The sequence below is a fragment of the Etheostoma cragini genome, chromosome 14 (genome assembly GCF_013103735.1).
Source record: "Etheostoma cragini isolate CJK2018 chromosome 14, CSU_Ecrag_1.0, whole genome shotgun sequence".
NCBI lineage: Eukaryota > Metazoa > Chordata > Actinopteri > Perciformes > Percidae > Etheostoma > Etheostoma cragini.
This window is the reverse complement of record NC_048420.1, coordinates 19502607-19528388: the sequence shown is the minus strand read 5'-3', so window position 1 is coordinate 19528388 and position 25782 is coordinate 19502607. Positions and strand designations below refer to the sequence as shown.

Genomic DNA, 25782 nt, shown 5'->3' with positions numbered 1-25782 from the left:
ATGTTGCTAAATTTAGTTTTCACAAGTAAACAATGTTATAAATGAGCCGTAATGTGCCAAACTTTCATGTCATCAGTCTACGTGGGAAAGGAGAAGTGATATTGAAACCATGAGATCATAATATAAGGAATTTGCATATCTTATTTTGGACTACATAGAGAAGATTTGTTTTTCCATTTGCTATCATTATAACAGTTCCAGGGAAGCCTATGAAGAAGTGAGTCTGTCTTGTTTTTTGCATAGTATGTTTTGGATACATTTACTCTATTTGTTTATTTCTTTTTTTTTTTAGGTCCTTTTTAAATAAAATAAAATGTATTTCTCGTGATTCCATTCAGCTCATATATACATTTATCTACACATTCCTTTATTAGGGCTGGACCATGTGGAGAAAATCAGATATCACGATATCATTGACCTTATACCTCACTATCGATATTGAGACAATATAGGGTTGACAATTGGTACTTAGACAAAATATTATCACAACGAGATTTGATAAACAATCATCAGTAATGTGGATAAAATGACTAAATGGTAAAAGGAAAATAGAAAAGTTCAGTCTGGTAAGTTCAAAAATGACATCACTTTACTGTAATGCATCGTTTAAAACCAGGAAACGACAAAACTTAGCACTGTTACGACATACAAAATCTAAGATGATATCTAGTCTCATATTACGACATCGATATAATATCGATATAGGCCTGTTGCCCAGGCAGCCCTGTCCTGCATGTAGGCCTAACCACCAACCTTGTTGTGTTGTGTCTTTTGCTCCTTTCTTTTTTTCCATTTGCGTCTGTAAAGTTAAACTCCTGTTATGAAAAGTGAAATTAAATGTTAATACCACATTTATTTACCTTTTATTGTTACATTTACATTTTTATTTATTGACCCGGCCACTGCCCATTCCGTTATTGACGGACTTTTACTCTCTCAATAAGCCATTATGTATATTTTTAGAGAGTATACGTCACATTCAGTGGAAACACCCATAGACAGCTAAAGCCGCCATGTTTGGTATTCTACTGCCCCCTGCTGGGAGACCCGTGCATCGTTTTGAAGAAGAAGGAAGCCCCGTGCATTAACTTATATACGTCACATCCGGGAAGATAGTTCAGTCGAAGGCACCGCAAATAAACGGAGAGGTACGTCCAGGTAATCCGCTTCCATCCTACTTAAATTATAAAAGGTATAAAGTTTCTGACTTCGTGAAGTGTTGTAAGAAGCGAAAGGTTGTGATAAAATGGTGATTTTGTTTAGGAAATGTTAAAACGGTTAGTCGGTGAAATGCGGGTGACGCTCTTCAGCTACTTAGCTGTATCACACGCTTGTTAGTTTTAACAGCCGTTATGTAGTCAGTGTTTATAGACTTAAAAACTTGAATGCAACGTCCAGAATCAAGATTTTAAAGTTAAAGTTAAACTGATTTTTATTTTATTTTTTCTCCCACATTGGCAGCAGTAATGTGTCTGCCAGCCCGTGTGAATGGATGGGAGTCGGTTGTCTAGCTAACGTTACACGGAATCAAGAACGTGGAACTTGCAAACTCTTTTTTCAGTTATAAACTTCAGAGAGACATTTGTGTACAGTAGTGTTGGTTGTGCAGACCTTTCCAGCGAGGCCGAGCCTGCAGTGGTCATGTCCTTTCCTGTAGTGTCTGCTAGAGAGACATGAGGTCTGTTTGAGGCCCTGCTGTGTGACTCTTCACGGCAGAGTTATAGGTAAACCTCAGACAAACTGCTAAAAAATCCATTCATCGTTTAAAACGAAATGGTATTCCTTAAGGTTTGAGCTTACCCTAATTATGTATACTATCTTCTCATGTATGTTCACTGAAAAGGGAAATTCCTTGAGCCAACAAGGAGACCATGTGCCACGAAGGAATGGCAGATTTCACTAGTTACAACTTTATCAGGGCAAAAATAAATACAATATCCAGAAGACATTCTTTTGATATGGATATGTACAGCAGTCTTATGTGGTCTACTTGAATAATGAATAAGAAGTCAAAGCGTAACTATCAGTATTTTAATACATCAGTCCAAAGCATTGTGTGTATGTCATATTTCTAAGTATGAAATATGCACCACTGTCCATTTAATCAGTGTCATGACTAGTAACCATTTATTTTCTGTGTTTACAGACTAAAGACTTGAGTGTAACGTCCAGCATCAAGATGTCAAGGTAAAACATTTGTTTTTTTTCTCCCACTTCGGCAGCAGTAATGTGTCTGCCAGCCCAGCCCGTGTGAATGCATGGGTTATATATCGTTGAACAAGAAGAACCCGCGAACCTTTCAGTTATAAACTTCAGAGAGACATTTGTGTACAGTAGTGTTGGTTGTGCAGACCTTTCCAGCGAGGCCGAGCCTGCAGTGGTCATGTCCTTTCCTGTAGTGTCTGCTAGAGAGACATGAGGTCTGTTTGAGGCCCTGCTGTGTGACTCTTCACGGCAGAGTTATAGGTAAACCTCAGACAAACTAAGGTGTTTGTTTAAAGCATAAATCTTTCTGAAATTCCTTGAGCCAACAAGGAGATCATGAGCCAAGGAAGGCAGGCAAAAGACCAAATCTGCAGATTTCACTGCCTGTAGTTGCATCTGTCTATAGTAAAAAAATAAGTATATATTTAAATGCAGAAGACATTCTTTTTGTATTGATGTGAAGAGCTATTAAAGTCTCATTTCTTTATAGCTCATAAAGTAAAATATTTTTTTACAGGCCTGCGGAGATGAAGCCAATCCTTGCCCTGCTCAGACCTCCTGACTGACATCTGGTGCTCAAGTACGGCTTTGAGCTGAAAAGTAAGGTTAGTTTACATTCTGATTTTTAAAGAGCCGATGTGGCCTGAACGTAGTTGTTTTGTCACGATTGTGTACTTGCAGTACCCGCTACATTGCCTTTGACCAATTTGCTATATTTAAACACTGATCGTGACGGCGTGTGCAGACCTTTCCAGCGAGGCTCAGCCTGCCGTGGCTCTGTTCTTTCCTGTAGTGTCTGCTAGAGAGATGTGAGGCCGTTTGAGGCCCTGCTGTGTGACTCTACACGGCGGGGTTATAGGTAAACCTCCCACATTGTCCTCTGAGGTTTTAAGACAGACGACAGTCTTTGGTGTACTGCGTTATTGTTGTCCTATGACCTTGACTGAAAACATTTTTTTGCATTACAGGAGTGGAAGACTCAGCGCTGTGTTCGGAGGTGTTCGGCTGCTGAGTGCAGAAGTTGGTCGAGTGGTAGGTTTACCTGAACTTTTCTGTTTATTAGTAAAAGTGACAATCATACGACATCAACACGCTTTTAGCATCGTGTTTCTTTCGTCACACAAGTGATTAACTCAACTCTTTATATATTTGGTTTCTTATTTGCTGTAATGCTGCTATACTAGGATAGGGTTTACTCCTTGCCTTCTTTGTATACTCTGTCAAGATAATTATCATAAATATGCATAAGGTGCTTTATAAATAAAACATCTGAAAAATACTGTTTTATTAAAAGCTTCCAGTTGGCCTTAAAGAAGAGTTTACCAGTAACCAGGTGGCTCGATGATGGGGCTCCTCATTTAAAGTGCCAACTTTATTAAAGGAATTCACCAAGATGACAAGACTTTGACACAGGTAATGGTACCGGTATTCATCCATATCATTCTGGTGGGTCTCTTTGTTTTACAATAAAGGATTTATTATATTCTCTTTTGTTTGCAGATTTTGTCTGAGAGATGAACCAGTTCATCTGCTGAAGGCAACAAAGGTCACATTTGTACATCCCCAGTTTGTTCTGTAATAGGCAAGAGGAAAGAATATCTTGTCAAGAGTTTTAAGATTTATGTTGGTGGTAAAATCATAAATAATGTACTAGGTATTGACAAGAAACCTTGAAATAAACATTCTAAACACATCTGCTGTAGTTGTAACTTGATTGGCCATCGGAAAAAACGATTTTGTAGTTTGTGAAGAAAACACTATTTTAGACCTGGTGTCTGTCATCTTCTGCTTTCTTTGTGTTGGTATTTTAAACTCCGGTTTGTGAGAACTACGGTTACCTGCTCCTCCGATCTCTGCAGGGTAAATCCAGAGCGCTAGCTAGACCCTCTGTCCAATCTGAGTTTTCTGTTGCACGACTAACACAACTTTTGAATGTACATGTTCCACCAAAACAAGTTCCTTTGGCTATTTTTGAGTGGCACCCGGGGCCTAGGACCGCACAGGATGATTTTGATTTGGTTTAAACAAATGCCAATAAACCTGAGCAGGTTTTTCTCCCATCCCATAATGCTGCGTGGACTAGACAGGCTGAGGAGGAAGATCTGGCAAAGCGAGACTTAATTGTTGCGTGACCTTTGGACGTAAGGTTTGAAATGTTGATCTTTATTCTGAAACACAAATGTGACGTGCTGGTCAAGAGCCATGAGAGGGGGCTGTTGCACCACATGTGTCCTGTAGCCCGGGGTCTCCTGGGAAGAAGTTACTCACAATTTTGGGGCCGTCATTTCAAAAAAATATAAAGGGTTTTAAAATCTGGTGCTTATTCGTGAGTGAAATATTGACATACAGCTTGTTTTTATTATATTTAATAACAGTGAGACTTCAAGTGAGAACTACTTTACTGATATTGATCATGAAAGATTTCCAACTGACTGATGTGATTTTAGATTTTACTAGGGCTGAAACTAAGAATTTTTATTATTGAATAATTCAATTATTTCAATTCTCTTCTCGATCAACTGATCATTTTTTTGGTCTTTTAAAATGGTAAAAAAATGTGCTAAATGCTAAAGATGCTTGTCTTTTTTCCTTCAACTAAAAAAATACTCCATGAAGAAACTAGAATTGTTCCCATTTAATGATTTAATTTTCTTCATAAAATTACTCAAAGCAGTTTTTAAAATAGCTGGCGATTGATTTAATGCTGGACAACTAATCAATTAATCTTCGCTACTTTAGGTTTTACATCTGTAAACTGTGTATGACGCTGAAGTTGGCATCCGATTTAAAGCTTTCGATTTGGCAGTCAAGTGGAAATTTAAGGGAACCTTGTAGATCACGTTAGAACAGGTCCAGATCCAAAACCACCATACCTAAACCTTGCCCTGGCTATCCAGACCTGTCAAATCTGGACCAAATTATCCCAGAGAGGCTAAAGATTCTTAAAAACTCAGATTTGTGAAACTTTTTTCTATTTGTGAAAATGCTATAAAGGGAGATGTCCCTGTTCTTTTTTATATGTAGACCACATCCTTAGCCTCTCTGGGATAATTTTGTCTAGATTTGACAAATCTAGATATTGTGGTTTTGGATCTGGGCTTGGTGCAGTGTGGTCTAAACCAAAAAAAAAACCGTAAAATCTTCCTTTGTCGCATTTTCACAAATAGAATAATGTTTTCATAAATGTTAAACTGTGTTTTTAAGAATAATTTAGTCCTGATTTGACAAGTCTAGGTGTAGTGGTTTTGGATCTGGACCTGTTCTAATGTGATCTGCCAGTTCCTCTTAAATTCCAATCCGAAACGGCAAATGTGTGAATGCTAACCATAGACTGTTAAAAAATAATAACAGTCTATGGTGCTAACCAAGGGTGGCTTTCATGCAAGTGAGCTAGGAGTGAGCTCTCTTAGTTTACAGGTGACATCTAGCTTACGTAAACATACAACTAGATGAAGCAACCTCTTAATACTGATTTAATTCAACCCCGATAGTGTTTTATTTATGCATATTAATCTTTGTATGAAGGGGATGGATGCATTGGTTGTGATGTATTGATTATAAAGATGGCCCAGTCCTACGAAAAGGACTTAAAGTGATAGTATTGTAGAAAGACTGTATGGTTTCTTGGCATTTATATGCTGGTATGTCTATGTAATGGTATGTCTATATGCTGGTATATCTATATGTACATACTAACATGTCTTTATACTAAGTCTAGTATGGCTGTGTTATTTAATCTGCTATAGGTAGATGGCATAGAAAGTAGAAGAAAGGGAAGGAGAAAAAAAAAGTGTAGATGTGTTTATGTATGTATGCATCTGTGTCTATGTTGTGTAAATAACTGAAGCATAAGATGTACTAAAGGATTAAAGTAGAGAAAGGGGGTCGGACTCGATAACTTTATCAACTTCTTCCTACTCCTTTTAAACATGTTAAAAAAATTGTTTTGTTTGAATGATTATAAATTTTGGAAGACTGTGCGAATAAGTACATGACCTTATTTATCTGTCATTTCAATTATATATGTATACAGTAATGCATGTATATAAATCTTTAATTTTAATGCTTTTTTTTTCAAATAAACTATTAAACTAACAACTAAACTAAATATTGAGGTAAATTTGGTTTTCCTCACCGGATAAACATGTCGAGTATGAATTGTCCTTTGCGGAATCTGTTAACTGTAAACCTGGAGCGGAAATGACGACATTGCTTTCGGTTTCATCCCCGCTGATGAAGTCAAGACATGAAGTTAAGAGAAATGAGCTTTTAAGTAAGTAACTATTATTAATTCAGTTTGCATGTGTTGCAGTGTGTACGTTTGAACTCTAATGGAAATATTATCGAGAGAACTAATAAATCGATACGTTAGACTCGGTATTTCTAAATAGTTTGGGGATTTTTCCAGTCAGAAAACACAGTAGCTTTGCAAAGAACGTGTTTCTTACCTGTACTACTAGGTAGGCCTAATAATATCACCGCAGTTACTGGTTTCATGTGCAATAATCTTAATTTACACATGGAAGATAATTAGTTCCACTTTCGAAGAAACGTCCTGGACTTTATCTTTCATGTAGCCTTGAAGCCTTCTAATGCAGCGTTGACCTGAAACACTCCGGACGATACATGACACGAGTTTCCCTTTGCTGTCACAGTGTCTCCAGCACCGACGGGACGATGGAGAAAAAGGGAAGCATGGTTGAGGTTTTTGGGGTGCCAGATGTTTTACCAGCTGACAGGACAGCTGATAAACTGCAGATTTATTTCCTCACAGCCAGACATGGAGGAGGAGATGTGCTGAAGGTGCAGTACCCCTGTTACCAGCCGGGACAGGCTCTCATCACGTTTGAGGAGCCAGAGGGTGAGTCATGGTGAGGATTGTAGGTGATGGGAAGTCATTAAAAAAACAAGATAAAAAAAACAGGGGAAAAGCTAATTTATCAAATTAAACATGGCAAATGCTTCTTACTTCTTTCTTCTTCTTTTTTTAAATAGCTGTTGATCTCACTTTTTATAATTATTAACTAATTGGTGGCCGGTATCGCCCTCTACTGACTGTCACTAGGAGTGGCAATAGTAGAGGTACGTTATGTTATTACCTTATGTTATCTATCAGTTGTTTGGTCTATAAAATGTCGGAAAATGGTTAAAGTGTCAAGTATTTCAAAAATCCCAAGATAACTTGCTCTAATGTCTGGTTTTGTCCAAAACACAAAGAAGTTCAGTTTACTGTTAGAGAAGTAAATATCCTAGAAAGGATTCACATTTAGAAAGCTGGAATCTGAGATTTCTTTTAATCGATTAATTGATTATCAAAATTAGTTTAACAACCATTGACAATAAATCAATTAATCCTTGCAACTATGTGTGTCTAAGTGGATTACCTGTGGCTAATTTCAGTAGCTGTCTTCAGTAGCAGTGCAGTTTTACCACACTGATCTATAATTATAAAATGTCTCTGAGACGAATGAATGTTTTCTCCACTGTACATCTCACTGTACAAATGAAAGGTGGTTGAAATCACAAGGCAGTTGTTATGTATTCCAGTATTACATCACTGGTTAACATCCATCAGTCATTAAATCCAGTAAAATCAAATCTTTCTTTCCACAGTTGCTGCTCGAGTCTTGCGAAAGGGCTCCCATGTGTTAGAGGTGAATGGTCAAAAATATCGTCTAACAGTGAAAGCACCTGAGCATCTTGAGGTAACCGAACATTGCCAGCACATTAATAGTTTATCCCTCCTGATGTTAGGTCAGATTAATCCTTTACCCCATTTCTCTGTGTCATCCTGTTGAGGTGTTTTCTTCACTTCTTATTCTCAGATGGATTTACCAGTGGAGGCAACGGTACATTTGAATATTTTCCACAATAAGGCGGAGGTACGAGAAATCCTCGGGTCAAATGGCTTTGCGGTGACAGAGCTGAGCAGCGATCAGGTGCGTGTCAAGGGGTGGTTTCTCAAACTTAAGACTGTGAAGGCGTCTTTGGAGCAGCTTCAACAATCACAAACTAAGATGGTCACCACGCCAGTCCCAAAGGCTTCCTCTGGAGCCATTTCCAAATGCCACACCAGCAACAGCTCAGTGACACATGGTAACAGAAGGCAGTTAGGATCCCGAGAAATGACTCCGCAGGCTCCTCCATCTTCACCCGCCACCTCCTCATCCTGGGACTATGGCTCTCCCAAAAAACAACCAACCTCTCCAGAGTACGGATCTTCTTTTTCTCCAAGGCCAGACCAGCGTGGCTCATTCAGAAGGGAGTCCTTCGTCGTTGATGCAGATGTGTTTAGGTATGCAGACCGGCTCAGGAAAAAAGACATTGAAGGCATCTTAAACAGCCATGATGTTACAATGGACGCAAAGGAAATTGGTGATAGCTTCAAGATCACTTTACTGGGGAAAAGTGTGGGACTAGCTGTCTGTAAACTACAGAGCCTCCTGAATGATCTCAACAAATCACTGCGCACACAGGAAGTTCCTCTGAAGGACGTGGTTCGCGAAGGCCGGGCTCTTTTAGAAAGAATTCGCAAAGACGAAAACATTTACAATTTAGTGCTTGTATGTCCGTTTAATGACAAACTTCAGCTGATAGGCCCGTCTGGCGAGAGCTACGAGTTAAAGCGGAGGCTGTTGGGGAGGTCAGGTGACCAGTCAGGACGTACAGGCTGGACACCCTCCAGGAGGAGGAGCAGCTCTCTTCCACCAATCAGAAACAAGAACACAGATAGAGATAGCGGTGCCACCACTTATCCATCTCCTGTTGTAGCTTCAGGTTACTCTCCGTCAAAGCACCGGGATGATAAACAGGAAGGTGCTGAGCCAAAGCGGGGACCTACTGCTAGTTATGGTCCAAGTGGAGCTTTGAGGCGAAGAAGCAACTCTGAGTCCCGCGGAAAACCCCGGGCAGAAAGCAATAATGTGCAAGAGGTTGTAACCAAACCTCGCAAATCACCCAAGAAAGCCTTAATGCAATTTATGCCAGAAGCTATAAAGAACAAATTGAAATCTATGGGAAAATAAAAAACATAACTGATATATTATCAGAGATGTTCATAAAGGTAGACAGACACATTTCTCTCATATTGCTCCTCATAACCCCCGAAAGCTGTCAAAAATTCAAACACAAAGTCCAATTATTATGGACGTTAACTGACATTAAGAATTTTAATAATTGACGCCTGTAGGAAACAGCTTAACATACCTAAACCACGATCAGTGATAACTAAATTTCGCTCTCATTTTTGTAAGAATGCACTGAATGAATCATTTTTATTTTTTTTAAGCTCTTAGTACTGTTTCTGTACCATGTTATATGTGTTATTTGTCTTATTGAATTATAGATTTGAGTATGCATTGGCACGGTGTGGTACAGTACAGCCTGATTGATACTGGATTTATCGGACCAATGGCATTACCAAAATTTGAGGTCTAAAGTAAAACGTTTGACATTTTTGGGAATTGGGCTACAGTTTAATGCTTTCCTGCCTATAGTTAAAATGTATGATTGATATCACTCATGTGATCAGTAAATATGAAGCTATTGTCAGCAGCTGGTTAGCTTAGAATATATTCTATATATCTTATTAACCAACATACCTTGTATCTATGCTGAGCTACAATTAGCCAATAATATCAGCTAAATAACCACTGTTGAAGTGTAAAATTGAACAGTGAGATTGATGAATGTTATGTGGTGCAATTTACTGATTTACATCGACACTGTATTCTTAATATTAATCATACTCAAACAATAATAACAGCTGCATAATATTAACATTATGAAACTCCTTTATGTTATTTACACGTTTGATTGACATCTCTCGCACAATGGTGTTTTATAGGTACTGTAAATGCTGCTGATAAACTTAATGGCTGAAATATAACTCACTTAAATGGTAAAACCAGAGGAATAGTATGGCAATGTATCAAACAAATAATGGGCTTCAAAAAACGATAACAATAAAGTATAGTAGTATGTTTTTTGAAGGATCTTTGGGTCGTAATTAAATGTGATAAAGTGGTTTATGTTTGATTTATGTGAGTTTATGTTATGAGTTATGTGAGAATGTGATTGTTACACTGGGCATCTGCAACCAAGTGTCAGTGTATGTTTCTGTTGATGTTGTGTGTTACTGCAACACCTGAACGCAACATCTAGATGGAGACAGAAACAGACTTGAGAGGAAGCGTGAGCTGGAAGTGAAACAATCGCTGACAGTCGACTGAGCTCATGCGGACAGAGGAAGTACTAATGGCTAAAGAGGATCTAACAGGCAAGTGTATTTACAGAAAAAGATGTTTGGATGGACACTGTTGACTTTATATAGTACAAAACAGACTTTAGGTTAAGCTTAAAAAAAGAACAGGCTGTTGAAGACACAGATCCCTCTACACGAGGTACGTGTTATGTATTAATACAAATATTTCCTATGGTTTAATGGTAAAGTCCCTTTACTCAATTTCCAATCCATCTGTGTCAGGTATGATTAGAGACTATTTAAACAGGGCTGCACTGGAGACTATTACTATGACTCACAGGCCTTTCTTTTAACAGTAATAACTCAAACAAATCAGTCTGATGACAAATCTCTCCACCACAGAGCTCAGTACTGTGGATTTCCCCTTTTAGTGTTTGTCTGTTGTCATTTCTCAGAAACTTAACATGAAATCTGTCTGACAATAAATTATTTGGACTAGAGGTTTTCATCTTTACATGTTCTTTTAGCCCAAACACGGAAATGTAAAGATTACGGTCTATTTGGAGGGTTAACCAACCAATGAAAGGTGAAGTTCACCTAAAGTACTGCAAATATTGAGAGTCAAAGTTCAATTTTGACTAAGATTTGTGGATTGAGAAAACAATCCTAACTCAAAGGTCCAAGCTTTTCCTAGAGCAATAACTGCATCATTGGATTGAGTTTACTCAGTTGTCACTTTGGACGTTTTGTCCATGTTTACTTAAAAGTAACTTTTGACCTTGGAAACAGTATGTATACATGTATGTAATAGTCTGACTAGTGCCTTTAAGTAAAGGTCTACTTCCCAGCTTTTTTGGAGCGTTCAAATGTGTCTGGGCTGTTTGCAAGTCCTGGACAAAGCTCGCAAGTGGACCTTGAGTTGGTATTGTTTTGTCCCGCATTGCAAATTTACCCAAAACATACCTTTAGTTGTATCTTGCGTGTTTTTTTTTGTTTAATTTGCTAAGGTTTTGAGATGTCCTTCTCTTAGATTGGAAATAGAGACGGCCATTCTTTTTCCAAGTTTGATTTGTGGTACATGCTGTCAACTGTTCTAATATGGACTATTTATTCAGTGGAAAGTGTTGTTGTGATGGCTTTTTCAGAACTTTGAGCGCCACAAGTAAAATTCGAATCACTTCTGTTTCATTGGAAAGGAGGCGGCAATCCCAGAAACGTATTACTATAACTATCCACATGGCTAAATACCATTACACGTTTGTGAGAAAACGTTTTTTTATTAAATTGAGCGAACCAAGCCATTACATTTGAAGTAAAAGGAGTGACATTAACAACTAGTAGTAGTATTGTCTACCTGTAAGTGCCTTCTTATAGTTAAACATAGAATTAACTTTTTTTAGGTTTTCATCCTGCTCATCCTTATCACAGATTATTTATGAATCAGACAATAAAGGCATGGACCTGGGTCGTCATGAGCTGAGCTGTGTCACTCAGCCTGTGTTTGGAAAGATAAGCACACTACTGAAACATGTGTTGGAGAACTGCCAGCAGCTGGACATAAGGGACAAAAGGTCAAGCTCATCACTTTAGAGCATCCTGACCTTCATACAGTGCTGAGATGTAAATGGATTAAAGGTGGAAATCAGGAATGATTTTGTAGATTTGATCAAGGTTTTTCAGTGCAGTTCAAATATTTGTACCAAACACCTACAGATGTAGAGAAAAAGTTGGCCTCTGGAGCTTAAACTGACCACAAGTTGATCCATGGGACTGAACGAGCTTGATGGGGGGGAGCATTAAGCTTTTATCATGTTTGTGTTCTTCATACCACTGTAGTTTAACAACTGTGAAAGATTAGGCAAATTAGATAAAGATCAGTCAAATCAAAAGGACATGACAGAAAATGTAGAGTGGGTAGGTTAAGGTCTGCAGTGGCATGAACAGCAACAACACAGAAAAAATAGGGGCAGTGGATTTTTGTTATTTGTTAGTAATTATTTTGATTTCTTTTCCTCCATTTCCCCTGTTTAACTAAAGCTATGAACCCACTTCCAATAAAGGTTGAAGACAGCATGTTGGCCTTTAAGGTGTTTACTGGAAGCAATTGTGAAACTGTGAAAACAGTATTGGAAAACAATCCAATGATAGTGATTACAAAGCAGAAAAGATGACACCATAAACAATAGTTACGCAGTGTTCAGGATTCAGACTGTAATTACAAGCTGCTGAGTCAGAAAACCTGTTTACCTCAGCCTTCGAGTGGTAATTGTGACTGTGCATAATAAGGAATTTCCGACCGCTAGATAACAAACTTATTTTCTTAAAAACTACAAAAGTGGCAACAAACCTTTCGCGAATTGCTAACAGTCACATTTAATTTAGCAAATTTTATATGTGAAACGTGTTTAAAATTTGATTAACTAATCTGTAACGTAACTTATGTAACAAACAGCTGAAGTGATGTGACTACAAAGCTTTCAGTGGTTAGCCTAACCATTTTGGTATAATGTGTTGAACACTTCTAAGTTGGAATAACAGGTTTTTCTTTTCTTTCAATTGTCCCAGTTAAATAATCACCTAGCAGTGGCCTATCTTTTTATTGAAGATTTGGAAAATGGGTATTAAAGTTGTCGGGGCATAAAACCAATGATCTATAGATCTATAGTTAGAGGTATGGCCTTGACCAACTACCACGCTTTGCTTGTTTTCAAGCAGAGAAGGGAGGGAGGTAGAGGTTACCTCACTTTTCTCTGCTTTGCCCACCCAGAGAATTTGCTTATGATGTCATAAAGGGAAGATTCCAGATTGGCCCTTCTGAGATTTCATTTTCTCAAAGGCAGAGCACGATATCCAGGGATCAGTCTACGCCTATTGCCATTTCTAGCCACTGGGAGACCGTAGGCAGGCTGGGGGAACTCCTATTAATGTTAAACAACCTCATAAAGTGACATTTTCATGCCATGGGACCTTTTTTAAATTGAAAGTCAAATTAAATTGTGGATTTGTAGAATCTTAACAAAGCTAGTAATCACAGAACAGCATAGTTTAGTGTCTTCTGATTTCCTACCCCAGTAACTGTCTCGACTCAGATACATGGCAGGGACTTAACAAGTGAACAGTGCCCCGCAGGTGGTAAAAAAAAAGATAAACTACTTTGAAAAGTTCTTAAAAACTTTTTTAATCTAAAGAAAAAGGTCAAGTTGTGTGAAAAGGGGTTGTCATGTAAGACATTTAGCATTTGTCTTACATGACAAAGAGATTGGCTAAAACTTTTGGTTCCAGCATTAAAAACAACAACAAGAAAACATAGTTTCTCACATTGCAGCTTGGCTCTGGTGGGAGTTGGGAACTTCTGTTTTCGAGAGAACCCTAGGGGACACGTTGTACTACCGATGCAAAGTTAAGAAAGGAAATGCCACGATCCTTCCCAGGAGATAAAGGCCATTTTCCACCCCGCAAATTGCCTGGCAGTACATGTCAGATGCGGGTCCCTGATTTTTGGAGAAAAGATACACTAAATACACAAGAATGCAAGAATGTAAAGCCTTGAGAGTCACGGTTTGTTTAGAAAGGTCTTGTGGCAGGAAGAGAGAGATGGAGGAGGATGCAGAAGTGGTATGAGCGCTTAAGATAGCCTCCTGCTATTTATATTTCTGCATGAGGGCAAGGGCTGACTGACAGGGTGACGTGCTGTTGCTTGTAGACCACAGCTCTTTTTGACGTTACAAAGCACACCCTCAAATCCACCAGAGCTCGCCACGCCTACAGCACACACACAGTCTACCGGGCCCCAGAAGTCAACCATACTTCTCTTTCTTCTTCCTTGAGCTGCTTTCTGTTCCTCAACGTCTTGTCCGTCTTTTATTTTTGTAGTTTGTTTGTTGAATTCAGACAGGAATGGCAGAGCTGGAAGGCCTGGAGTTTGGGAAGTCAGACTTTGTGCTGCTGGATGAGGTGACGATGGAGCAGTTTATGGAAAATCTGAAGTTGAGGTAAGGGGCCTGAGATACTGTTAGAGAGGAGGAAGGGAGGGAAGCAGCTGTGTGTCAGAGATGCCAAGGGTAACGCTTCCTACCTCAAATGAGAGGGAAAACTGCATTTCTTTTTAATAAATGTGTTAAAATTAGTATAAAAAGTAAGATCAAGGTGTTCACTGTTATAGGCTACTTAACTGTCTCACACATCCAAAAAACATAAGATAATTTGTTGCAATAGCACAAAATTACAAAATTTCCATTAAGAAAACATTATCTTTACGACTTCTCTCAAGTTAGTGGCAGACTGGACACACCTTAAGATGAAACATAAAGGGGAAATTAGTCACTTCTTCTGCCTTTCCCGCTCAGCCTCGGGGTTCAGATATAAGCTTGTGGTTGATGTGCTCATCACCACAGTACACACCGGCTGTCATGTGAACCATATAAAGCACATAGGATGTTACCAAGAAGAACAGATAGTCTCACCAAAACCAGTTGAAGTAAAATAAGTACATGGAACTTTTCTTTTATCTTGTGACCTTTTACTCTTTCTCCATGCAAAGCTTTGGGGATTTTACACATGTATCTTGTCTCTGAGTCCTGACAGTGTCCATTCTCACTTCCCTCTGTGTCTTTTGTAGGGGTGTCATGTCCTCCGTGCAAACTGTGAGAAATCATAGTTTTGCCCGACAGTCGTCAGCACATGCAGACAAACACCAAAATGTCAAATAGTTACCCTGGCTTGTTGTAAAATAATGTATGTAGCTGAGTTTCATCACACAGCCTGATCAGACTTGTCTGGTGGCAAATCAGAAGCAGGCACTAAAGTTGTGCTGATTATGTCTCTATTGAAATGATTTGCTCAAGTTCAGGTGTTAGCATTTCTATTTTTGTATTCACACTGTCCTTGACTTGTTAGTAATAGGCTGGTAAGCAGGGTATCTCTTAAAACAGATTTCCATGAAGGTTGTTGGCCAGAGAAACCTTTGTGCTGATCCTCCACCACCACCATTACACATTCAGTTGCCATATCTGTAAAAGAACCAGAGGTCAAGGCTTCATTTTATCTTTATTTTATTTTGAACAAGAAATAACAATTACAATAAAACACAATAAGTGCAACACACCATTAGGAAAAACAATGTCTGTGAAGTGTTACAAATAATATATTCAATCTGTCGGAAAAGGAGCGGATTGAAGCCAGAAAGGAAGCTTGTTATTTTTCTTATCCCTCGTTCAACTGTAAATCATTTTTTTATATATTATATTTTATGTATAGGAGGTTAACGAATATACACAAAACATATATCATATTAAACAAATACCAAATATTGGTCGGAAAAGAGAACATGTTTTTATTAACAAGACATCAATTGTAGTGGTTGATATGACTCCTTAAACAGCAAGTTGGAAAAATAGCAATGCAGGTTTTTTAGTTCCTTCTAGCTTTATCAAATGATAAACTCAGTTTGATTGACCAGTTTATTACCAGGAAGGAGGCTAGGGTGACTTCTTTATATTTTGTATGGCAACAAACCCAACTCATGCTCAAAGGAAAACTAAAAAGTGCTGCTCCGGTGCTAGAGCATTATTCCTGCTTTTATGGAGCTGATTTGAACTATTTGTGGAAAAAATAAATGTACAACGTTCTCAGTCAGGCTGCCATAATTATCTATAACTGTGTCTCAGTTCAGTGGCCGGATCCTCCAGGACTCTGCCCAGGCAGTAAACCTGAACTCCAGGCTGGAACTCCAAAGGACAAAGTCTCACTTCTCCCAGACTTAACTATAGGTGGTTTTAGGTTTTTCTAGTCAGCTGGCAAAAACAAAAACAAAAAAAAACAAGTCTATAAATGAGGACAGTGGTCTGATATTTCTGTAAATGGCCAGCTACATGCAAATACCAGTTGAAAATTGGGATGAGTTTACAATTAAAGTTGAAACATTTCCATTGTTGGACAAAGTAGTCATTACTATTTTACTTTGATAAAAAGTCACAAAGGGTTTTCAAATTTCCAAAAGTAAAATACAGAGGTGATATAAAAGTGATGTTTAGGTAGTCACTTTACATATTGTTTGTTTAGTTTGAGCAACACCATGCATCCCATTTCATGACCTTATCATGTGTACACTCTTTATCTGCAAAAGTAAGTCATTTGATGGAGTAAAAAACATGTTTCTGAAATGTAGTGCAGTAAATGAATTAAGTTGCACAAAATGACTATATTTAATAATAGTGATAGCATAAAGCAGTTAAAAGTTATTAACTGTAGTCTTCTAAGTTACTTTCCAAGGGGCATTTAATACATAGGTTTATGCCTGGCTTTTGTTATCTGTATTGTTTATCCAGTTCTATTGGCATATTAACTCTAGTGACTAACTTTGCTGCCTGACCAGAACCGAACGAATGATCCAGTAAACAGCTAACCAGCACACCAGCTGTGTCCTCCAAATTCAGGAATAAGGAGACCATGTCTCAACCTTGTCCTGTTATGATCAATTGAGTCTACAGATGTGAACCTCAGAGGATCAGCCCCTGAACTGGTCATGCAGCTTACATGTCCAGTCCCGGACCTAACAAAAAAGTTAAACAGTATTTAATTTTCCTCCATTAACTGTCGTGACACGTCAATTTTACCTCTCGCAGCTCGACAAACCCACAAGGCTACAAGGTTACGCCCTTTGAACCACCAAGTTTCATTTCCTGCTCTCAGTGTACACAAACTTGTGTCACTTCCTGTCAGAAAGTTACATCAGACACAAAGGTGTATGATCTTTTATGGAACTTGTAACTCAAGGGTTTTTTCATAGGCGGTTTGAAAACGTCATAGTGCTAAACGCCTTTTTTTCCCCTTAAATTAATGATTGAATTAATAAAATACTTGAATACACAAAGTCCTACATATACATATATGTAGTCTTTATGGAAAGTGCATTAAGATATCTGTTTTGTGATTTAGCGCTATATAAACCAAATTGAATTGTAGTATGTACAGTACACACAGCATATTTATTGTTGATGCATCAATATATATCTATATATTACTTGTACATGTGATCTTTGTAAAATATTCCATCAGCCTATGTATTTTCTTTTGTTTGGACAGATTTGAGAAGGGCCGTATCTACACCTACATTGGAGAAGTAGTCGTCTCCGTTAATCCGTACAGACAGATGGACATTTACGGCAAAGATACCATTGATGCGTACAGGGGCCGGGAGCTGTACGAAAACCCTCCTCACCTGTACGCCGTGTCTGATGCTGCCTACAAGGCCATGAAGAGACGGGCCAAAGATACCTGCATCGTCATATCAGGTCTGTCTCTTTCCCACTCTAAATCTTCACCCAATAAGCCTAATAATCATTGTGGAATGATTCCATGTAGCATTATGTTTACTTTGATGCATTAGTCCTTTGAAATTGATGCTGATTACACATATGTAGAAACAGAACTGCTAGATGAATAAAAGAAAATGGAGAGAGAACTTTGCTTAGTTAGATCTATACCTCTGTTAATCCTGAGGTTTGGCCTGTGTGTGGCGCCAGACGAAAAGCTTTGTTGTCATCTAAAGACTTGACTCAGCAACCATCTGTCTGGAGTTGCATCCAAAGTTAATGTTTTAAAGGATCAATTGACCTTTTTTTTGATTAGTCAATTATTGTATGGTCTATGAAATATCAGAACATTGTGAGACATCTTTAACTATCTTGTTTGTTAAAAATAAAAGATATTAAGTGCACCATCATAGCAGACAAAAATAATCAAATACTCGTGTTTTAGAAGCTAAAATTTTGGGCAATTTTGCCAAGAATTCATAGTACTTCCACTTGTTTAAGGATAGGAGACTTGCAGAATGAGTACATCTTTTACATCTCTCCTCAAACCTTTTTATAGATCTTTTAAAATAAAGAAAGGAATCTGTTTTAGTATTACTAGCTTATACTGTTGGGTATTTTATTACATTACATTTTTATAATATTTCTTATTGTCTGAATTTATTTGCCTCATTGCTGTCATAGAATGTTCACTTTATAACACTGGTTTGAAGTATAAAGTTTAACATTATTTTGTATTATTATTATTGAACCATATCAATGGTTCAATTTTGCCAGCTGATTTTTTGTAAATATATCAATCAATCAATCAATCAATCAATCAATCAATTAATCAAACAATTAATCAGTTGTTTCATTGACAGCCAGTCCTCTTCTTTTTAGTTAACGTTAGTCTCCTATCAACAGTTTTTAAATTTACTGCTGCACATGCTAACATTTAGCATCATTGAACAACATTCAGAATATTTACTGAGTCTGTTAGCATTTGGCTACTTCACAGCGCTGTCGAGATAGGTCTGTGAATTAGAGACTATCCCAAAGTTAGCATTAACTTAGGTTAGCATCTTGGCTGGAACTGAATGGAACTGAAGCAGACAGCTGCTAGGAAATGTCTTTTGGTATCCTTTGGGCGCTGCACAGGTTCCCCATCTCACTGATATCACTGATGCTTGGTAACCACTCACTACAGAGCCTTCCTGTCCTGGGCCATGCACATCCCATGCAAGTTTGTAATCTTTTAATCAGGATACTTTCTATCGTTCCTTTGTAAAAGTTACCAAGAACTTGGCAGGGGAATGTTTTATTTTTTAATTTTCTCTTACGTTTTTTTAAGAAACACACACAGCAGTTTTTAAGTAAAGAGTTATTGTATAAATAAATAAATATAATAAATATTATTTTATTCAGATTTACTGATCTGTTCATCAGTGTTCAAACCTGTGTGGGTTTTGTATTTTAGGTGAAAGTGGGGCAGGAAAAACAGAAGCTAGTAAATACATCATGCAGTACATTGCGGCCATCACAAACCCAGGCCAGAGGGCCGAGGTTGAGAGGTGAGTGTTGCTTTAGAATTATACACTTCCTCAATCCAACACAAATAAATAACTGGATCTTGAGAATTTGATGTTATCATAAATCCTCTTGATTTCTTCTTGTCTTCCGACACCATTTTCACCTCCCTGATGGCTTGTTCACACGTTTCCATCAACGGTTACCACAATGTGATAAATCAGTGTGAAGAATGTCCTGCTCAAATCCAACTGTGTGCTGGAAGCCTTTGGGAACGCCAAGACAAATCGCAACGACAACTCTAGCCGCTTCGGCAAGTACATGGACATCAACTTCAACTTCAATGGGGAACCTACCGGAGGACACATCAACAACTACCTGCTGGAGAAGGTGAGGGGGTGGGTGGGTGGGCAGGATGATGGAGGAGCTTTGAATGCAGACAAGGGACCTTCACGGTTCCAAGAAACGCAAAAACAAACTAGTCATATGCTTTTTGGAGGACATAAAGGGCCCACCTCTAAAGGAAAGTACAGAAAAGTTCTGCTCATTTAGTTTTTAAATGATGTCTTCTCTCTCGAACATCAATGTTTCACGAGGTGAAGACAAAGAGGTGTGAGGGAACATCCATGAATAGATGGATCTGTGAAGCCGATGTGCCGCTGCATGTTAATGACTGGCTCACCTGGGGCTACTTGAAGCTGCTGTATTTATCCGTTCTGTTAAAGAACCGTCTGGCACTCAGAGCTGGTGTGAATGATGGTGCCATGATTCATTTTCAGAGGGCAGGAATAACCACACCATTACTAAACTGCCCTGCTTCTGCACCAGCCGTCAACATGGTGCTGCTGTGGTGGTCGCTGCTAATCAGTTTAGTTTTGAATTTAGTGTCTTGAAGAAAAAACCCAAACCGCCATACTTAAACTCTGTTGGAAAATTAGTTGGTTGTGGTTTTGTTGCTTGGTTGTGGATTTGTCTTACTGGGTGATCCATTCTTGAGTGCATGATGTCACTTTTAGACATTTTTAGTGCAGCTATAGTGGAGATCATTCAGCTGTCTAAAACACCAGGTTTTGCTGTCAATCTCTCAAAATCCAAGAGCAAAGACCTTTTTTTTTAAGATACTTTAGGGCATTTTAGGCCTTTATTTTTAAAATGACAGCTGAAGACATGAAAGGAGATAGAAAAAGGCAATGACATGCAGCAAAGGGCCGCAGGTTGGAGTCAAACCCACGGCCCCTCCGTCAAGGAGTGAACATTCATATATGGGCGTGTACTCTACCAGGTGAGTTACACAGGTGCCCAAAGACCTTTTTAGATGTACAATTTGTCACCAAAAGTACAGCAAGTAACCATCCAAGGAACAATCTATCTTTGACCTTTGGCCACATGACATGTTGCACTTTGAGTTGAGAGTTTTACTCTCTTCCTTTTGACTAGAAACTTGTTTTGACCCCTTTAGAGCGTTACTTGTCTTTTGTTACCTAACTTGTTTTATTTAGCTTAATATGAATTCTGTTTCAGTTAATACATTATTTGCTCTACCTTTAGATGTAACCAAGAGAGGTTTGATACAAGCAAACACACTTCTTGGTGTAGTTGAAAGCAATTTAGAGGAAAAAACTAAAAGTGAGAGCAGACAATGCAGGAACTCATACAATAAACAACACATTTAAACATGCTTCAATAAATCACAGAATGCATTGTTCATCATAGAATAATTGTATAAGAGTCTCTGAGGATGGATGTTTGGTTCGCTACCATAATGTGTTCTCCTGTTCAAGTCCAGGGTAGTCCAGCAGCAAGACGGGGAGAGGAACTTCCACTCATTCTACCAGGTAAACTCTTATCTATGCTGCTGCTAAACATACACTTATAATGCTCAAGTATTACTCCCTGAACTCACATTGAGACTTATAAAAATTAAAAAATCTAATCAAAAATATTATGGATTACTTTTACCTTAACTTACATTACCTTTATTGAATTTATTAAATTTGATCTGAAATGTTATGTGCATTTATAACAGTTACTCCGTGGAGGTGCAGAGGAGATGCTGGAGTCATTTCATCTGCAGAATGATCCTGCTGTTTATATTTATACCAGAGAGGGAGCTGCAACTGTTGTGAGTTTGTCACCTTTACATTTAATTTACACTTTAATAAAATGAGTTAATTGAAAAACAGCTGTTACAAATAACCTGAAACAAACATTTTAAATAAATAATTATACTCTCTGAAGCACCAAATTCCAAAATCCAGGATGTCCCCTATGAACTTCAGCTCATGTTCTTTTGACTGAAATAATAATTCTAATTCCTTTTTTCTTAAGACCTCCAACAATGATCGCTCAAGCCACAAAGCAGTGATGAGTGCCCTGGGAGTGATCGGCTTCTCTGGAGAGGAAATTAACTCAATTTATCAGATACTGGCCTCCATTCTTCTGTTGGTAAGGCATGCATGGATTATTAAAAAATAGGAAAAGTAAAATTTATATTCTAGGATTAAAATTAGAAAGTATTTTCCTCACCACAGGTGCAACGTTGAATGTTCAAATTTTAACTGCCACTTTACCATTGTTTTTTTGGCTGGGGAGTGACACCAATCTACCAGCCACTTGCATATTTTACCAGCATTCGCCTGGTAAATGATATTTATTTTAAAACCACCTGTTAGATTATCTAGCCATGTACTGTACACTAAACTGTCTCTTTGTCATGAGATCACCAACACAGATGGGATAAGATTAGGGCTCCATAATGAACTGGAATGGTCTGTTTTTCAGGGAAATGTGCAGTTTGAGACTGATGGTGAGTGCGTTCAGATCCTGGGACTCGAAGCTATCAACCACATCGCTGAGCTGACGGCCACAGAGGCGGACAGTGTTATCAAGAGCCTGCTGTTCCGCACTGTGGCCACCGGGGGCGGCGAGGTCATCGAGAAGGGACACACGGAGCAGGACGCCTGCTTTGGGCGAGATGCTTTCGCCAAGGTGCTGTTGCTTCACTTGTTTATCTACAAGTCAAACATTCCAACCTAATTTGGACAAAATAGTTTATCAGGAGAAGATTTATGCTTCATACAGATTATTGGTATTATACAGCTTTTCCAGGATAAGACAATTATGTTAACATCATCACTGTGGCATGCTTTCCTTTTATCTTATTTTCACAGTTGTCAAATTATTTTAATTTCTGGCTCTAAACACACACTTTCTTATTTCCCCGCCCAAGGCTCTTTATGAGAGACTTTTTTGCTGGATTGTAAACCGCATCAACAGTGTCATTGAAGTTAAAGACTACAACCCAGTGCTTCATGGGAAAAACACAGTCATCGGCGTGCTGGATATCTACGGCTTCGAGATCTTTGAAAACAACAGGTTGGTGATGTTGTGTTGTGAAATGTATTTTCTTAAGTGGAAATTTGTCATTGTTGATGCTGTTGATAAAGTGTTTGTTCCTCTGTTTTTCGGCCAGTTTTGAACAGTTCTGCATCAACTACTGCAACGAGAAGCTGCAGCAACTCTTTATCGAGCTGATCCTCAGACAGGAACAAGGTGAATACCAGAGAGAGGGCATCACCTGGCAACATGTAAGAAACCCACTGAAACAACAAGAAATGCAAACAAGGTGCCATGTCACACAGAAAGCCATGTCACACAGAAAAACACACACATTTGCAGATCAATTAATACTCTAATGCTAGCTGTTCTCAATATATGAGCCCTTAAGACAATTGCCAAGAATACATTTATATATGTTTCTACCAAAAATAATTTTTTTGCACCTTGCTGACGATCTTTGTTGTTTATGTTTTGTTTTAATTTGCACTCTATATATTTGTACTCTGTTCCACTTTTTTTTCATTAAAACTGCTGCACAACAATTTCAATCTGGATAAATAAAGTTTCCATTATAAAGTCGCCTATTAAAAATGATTTGTGACAATACATTTGGTGCAGATGTGACACACAAGCTTTTGCACTTATAAATGTTGGTAAGTGCAAAAGCATGCAAAAAAATTGCATCATCAGTACATGATGCACTTGCGACTTATAAACATCACTGCATTTCCCTCTTACTTAACAATCTTAATCTTACTGTATATACACAGATTGATTACTTCAACAATCAGATCATTGTGGACCTTGTGGAGCAGCCCCACAAAGGAATCATCTCCATTTTGGACGAAGCTTGCCTCACTGTTGGCAAAGTCACCGACACAGTCTGCCTGGAGAGCATGGACACCAAACTGGCCCAGCACCCCCACTACACGTCCCGCAAGGTGAGAACACATCAGAAACATCATCTGTCAGGATTCATCTCAACTTCATATAGCTACTCAGAAGACCTTTCTCAGGCTGCGGGGCTGCTGTTCAACTTGAAACTGAAATGATGTTTAAAAAGGGATCTCGGAAAACGTGGTTGCAATTTCACTTAGTTTGGGGAAGTGGTGATACGTTGTTGACATATCCTCCTCAGATTCCTAAAAACAAAAAATGAGGAAATCTTATTTTATGCACAAGCTGGAGTTGCATAGAAGTTACCAGTAGAAATGCCAAAGTGAAACTATTTTTTTTTTGACTTAACAAGCAAGAGCAATGAGTCGTTAAAGCACTTTTAAGTGCCCATAATATGAAATGATAACTTTTTCTGGGATTTGGGTGTTATTTTGTGTCTCTGGTGCTTCCACACTCACAAAAACTTGGAAAAAAACTATCCATGCTCTTTTGAGTGTGATACAGGTTTCTAAATATTCTCTGCCTTCAGTCACTGGGTGAGCTGTTCAAAATCTGCACGCCTTTCTACGTAGCTAGCCGAGACGAGGTGCATGCTCGTGCTAGCATTCTAGCTCGTTCTCAATGGCAAAACATTGTTACAGCACACACTAGTTCACCATAATCTACAAAAGAACTACCTCCATGTCCCTGTTCTGCAGGTATTCCACACAAAAAGAAACTATGAACCTAAAATGAAACTGACATGTGTGCTTTATAATGTGCTGTAACATGGGTGTATTTTTGTGTTGCAGTCAGTAGGGAGCAGAGTTTCTCCAATTTTTTGTCTTCAGAGACATCATAACATGCATCTCAAACAGCAGGGCCACTATCATGCTGCCATTATTCCCTCCTCTTAAAGCTGAAATATGGTACACTATTGTATTGAATGTAATCTTTTGTACTGGTGGTTCTGTAATCACACTGTCTCCTCCTCTTTTCCAGCTCAGCCCCACAGACAAAACCATGGACTTTCAGAAACACTTCCGTATTCGCCACTATGCTGGAGACGTCACGTGAGTCACTCATACGTTGTCACACTTTACCACAGTTGTGTGCTTTGGCCCAGGGGGCCGGTCTGAAAAAGTGACAGGGTGTTGCGCAGAGTTAAAAAAATGTAAGCCAAATTATCCTATTAAGAAATGTCGGTTTATTATATTGGCAGCAGTGAGTTAAGTCATAGAGGTGTTCCAGTGTTGTTGTTAGTGTTGTGCTTAAAGGGACAGCTTTACTGATCAGGAGTTATTGTAAATTGTGGTTAAAATCACCTTTAACAAAGTGAAGTCTTAATGTATGACAACTGGGTGCTGAAAAACTATTCATTTGTGTCTTAACTCTCTTATGATCTCACATCTCAAAGTGTATTCCTAAAGGTTAAATCCCATAATATCCCATACAGTAGTTAGTGCTTAATTTACATTTACGACAAATTTAAGATAAATCATACACTAGATTTTAACCACAATATTGACCAAGTGTGTATTGCTATTTACGTTGTTCCATACCAAACATTGGTCACCTATTCCAATATGTGTAGGATGTCATCCACATGCATACATTTGCATTATAAGGTACATATATACTGTACAATCCATTCATGTGAAACCACATGAAGAAAACTCCTCATGAGTATACTGTAAAGTGCACTAACCTGCACAGCCAGGCGTAGAGATACAACCATAGACATGTACAACACACGTGGCATGTAGAGGCAATGAGAGGAGATACTCCCATCTGTGTTGACTGCAGAGAGTCAACACAGAGAGACTGCAGCTTTGATTTTTAACATTTTATGACTTATGTATTTAAAGCTTTAGTGCGTGACTTTTTTAGAATAATGAATGTCCGTTACATTCAAGCCATTCCCAAAAGACTGTCAGCTCCACACAACTCTCTCTGTTTTTCTCAGCATGGCTGTGTTTAGAAATTGGTGTTGTCTGGGGACTTTCGCGCGCAAAAACTTGAGTGAAGATAAGTACATCTTTGGAAGAGTTCATCGTGTCACCCATATTAAGTCAAAATGTGACTTAATATGAGTGACACCTGTTGGAAATGCAAGTTTTGAAATACATGGAATAAAGTAAAGATTAAAATTGCCATGTTATTATAGAAAAGATCTTATCTGAGATAGAAAATGTAAAGGTAAGTTCAAATTAAAGATAAGTAGCTGATCTTCCAAAACAACAGCAGAAACACGTGTTTATTTCACCTGTTAAGGCTTCACATGTGTAGTTTAGGCCATCCCTCCCCTTTAGTCTTAATTTATAAAGATCCTTTTGG

At 38.4% G+C, this 25782-nt stretch overlaps 2 protein-coding genes, 2 long non-coding RNA genes and 3 other non-coding genes across 13 annotated transcripts in view; all 7 read left to right on the top strand.

The window, feature by feature from the left end:
• The first annotated feature begins 1021 nt into the window (after positions 1-1021).
• Positions 1022-3898, top strand: LOC117957067. Of its 2 annotated transcripts, XR_004659433.1 has the most exons (7): positions 1022-1148; positions 1610-1724; positions 2147-2187; positions 2723-2810; positions 3174-3237; positions 3500-3618; positions 3706-3898. It is a non-coding gene; the product is annotated as an uncharacterized LOC117957067 (long non-coding RNA). The 2 variants fall into 2 exon arrangements; XR_004659432.1 differs by lacking the exon at positions 1610-1724 and having other exon boundaries at positions 1031-1148.
• On the top strand, positions 1604-1741 carry LOC117957375. The gene has a single exon (XR_004659494.1). It is a non-coding gene; the product is annotated as a small nucleolar RNA SNORA9 (small nucleolar RNA).
• On the top strand, positions 2346-2483 carry LOC117957374. The gene has a single exon (XR_004659493.1). It is a non-coding gene; the product is annotated as a small nucleolar RNA SNORA9 (small nucleolar RNA).
• LOC117957373 lies at positions 2945-3081 on the top strand. The gene has a single exon (XR_004659492.1). It is a non-coding gene; the product is annotated as a small nucleolar RNA SNORA9 (small nucleolar RNA).
• A 2517-nt stretch (positions 3899-6415) lies between the features above and the next one.
• si:dkey-154b15.1 lies at positions 6416-9272 on the top strand. 4 transcript variants are annotated; one of them, XM_034892607.1, is made up of 4 exons: positions 6416-6478; positions 6980-7066; positions 7819-7910; positions 8031-9272. In XM_034892607.1, the coding sequence occupies exons 1-4, from the start codon at positions 6439-6441 to the stop codon at positions 9228-9230; spliced, it is 1419 nt and encodes a 472-aa protein (XP_034748498.1). In that variant the 5' UTR covers positions 6416-6438; the 3' UTR covers positions 9231-9272. The 4 variants fall into 4 exon arrangements, with proteins under 4 accessions (XP_034748498.1, XP_034748497.1, XP_034748496.1 ...); XM_034892606.1 differs by having other exon boundaries at positions 6426-6478; positions 6861-7066; XM_034892605.1 differs by having other exon boundaries at positions 6435-7066.
• A 190-nt stretch (positions 9273-9462) lies between these two features.
• Positions 9463-10716, top strand: LOC117957068. Its single transcript, XR_004659434.1, has 2 exons — positions 9463-9636; positions 9680-10716. It is a non-coding gene; the product is annotated as an uncharacterized LOC117957068 (long non-coding RNA).
• A 3432-nt stretch (positions 10717-14148) lies between these two features.
• myo1g (myosin IG) overlaps positions 14149-25782 on the top strand; it is a 42604-nt gene continuing 30970 nt past the window's right edge. For all 3 annotated transcript variants that reach the window (XR_004659404.1, XM_034892344.1, XM_034892345.1), the window contains exons 1-12: positions 14149-14400; positions 17492-17700; positions 19181-19274; positions 19455-19620; positions 21012-21065; positions 21257-21352; positions 21559-21675; positions 22012-22218; positions 22460-22605; positions 22703-22817; positions 23340-23510; positions 24448-24518. Coding sequence is in view for 2 of the 3 variants with exons in the window: in XM_034892344.1 (XP_034748235.1) it covers positions 14306-14400; positions 17492-17700; positions 19181-19274; positions 19455-19620; positions 21012-21065; positions 21257-21352; positions 21559-21675; positions 22012-22218; positions 22460-22605; positions 22703-22817; positions 23340-23510; positions 24448-24518 (1541 nt within the window). In the remaining variant the exon portion in view is untranslated. The remainder of the gene's footprint in view (positions 14401-17491; positions 17701-19180; positions 19275-19454; positions 19621-21011; positions 21066-21256; positions 21353-21558; positions 21676-22011; positions 22219-22459; positions 22606-22702; positions 22818-23339; positions 23511-24447; positions 24519-25782) is intronic.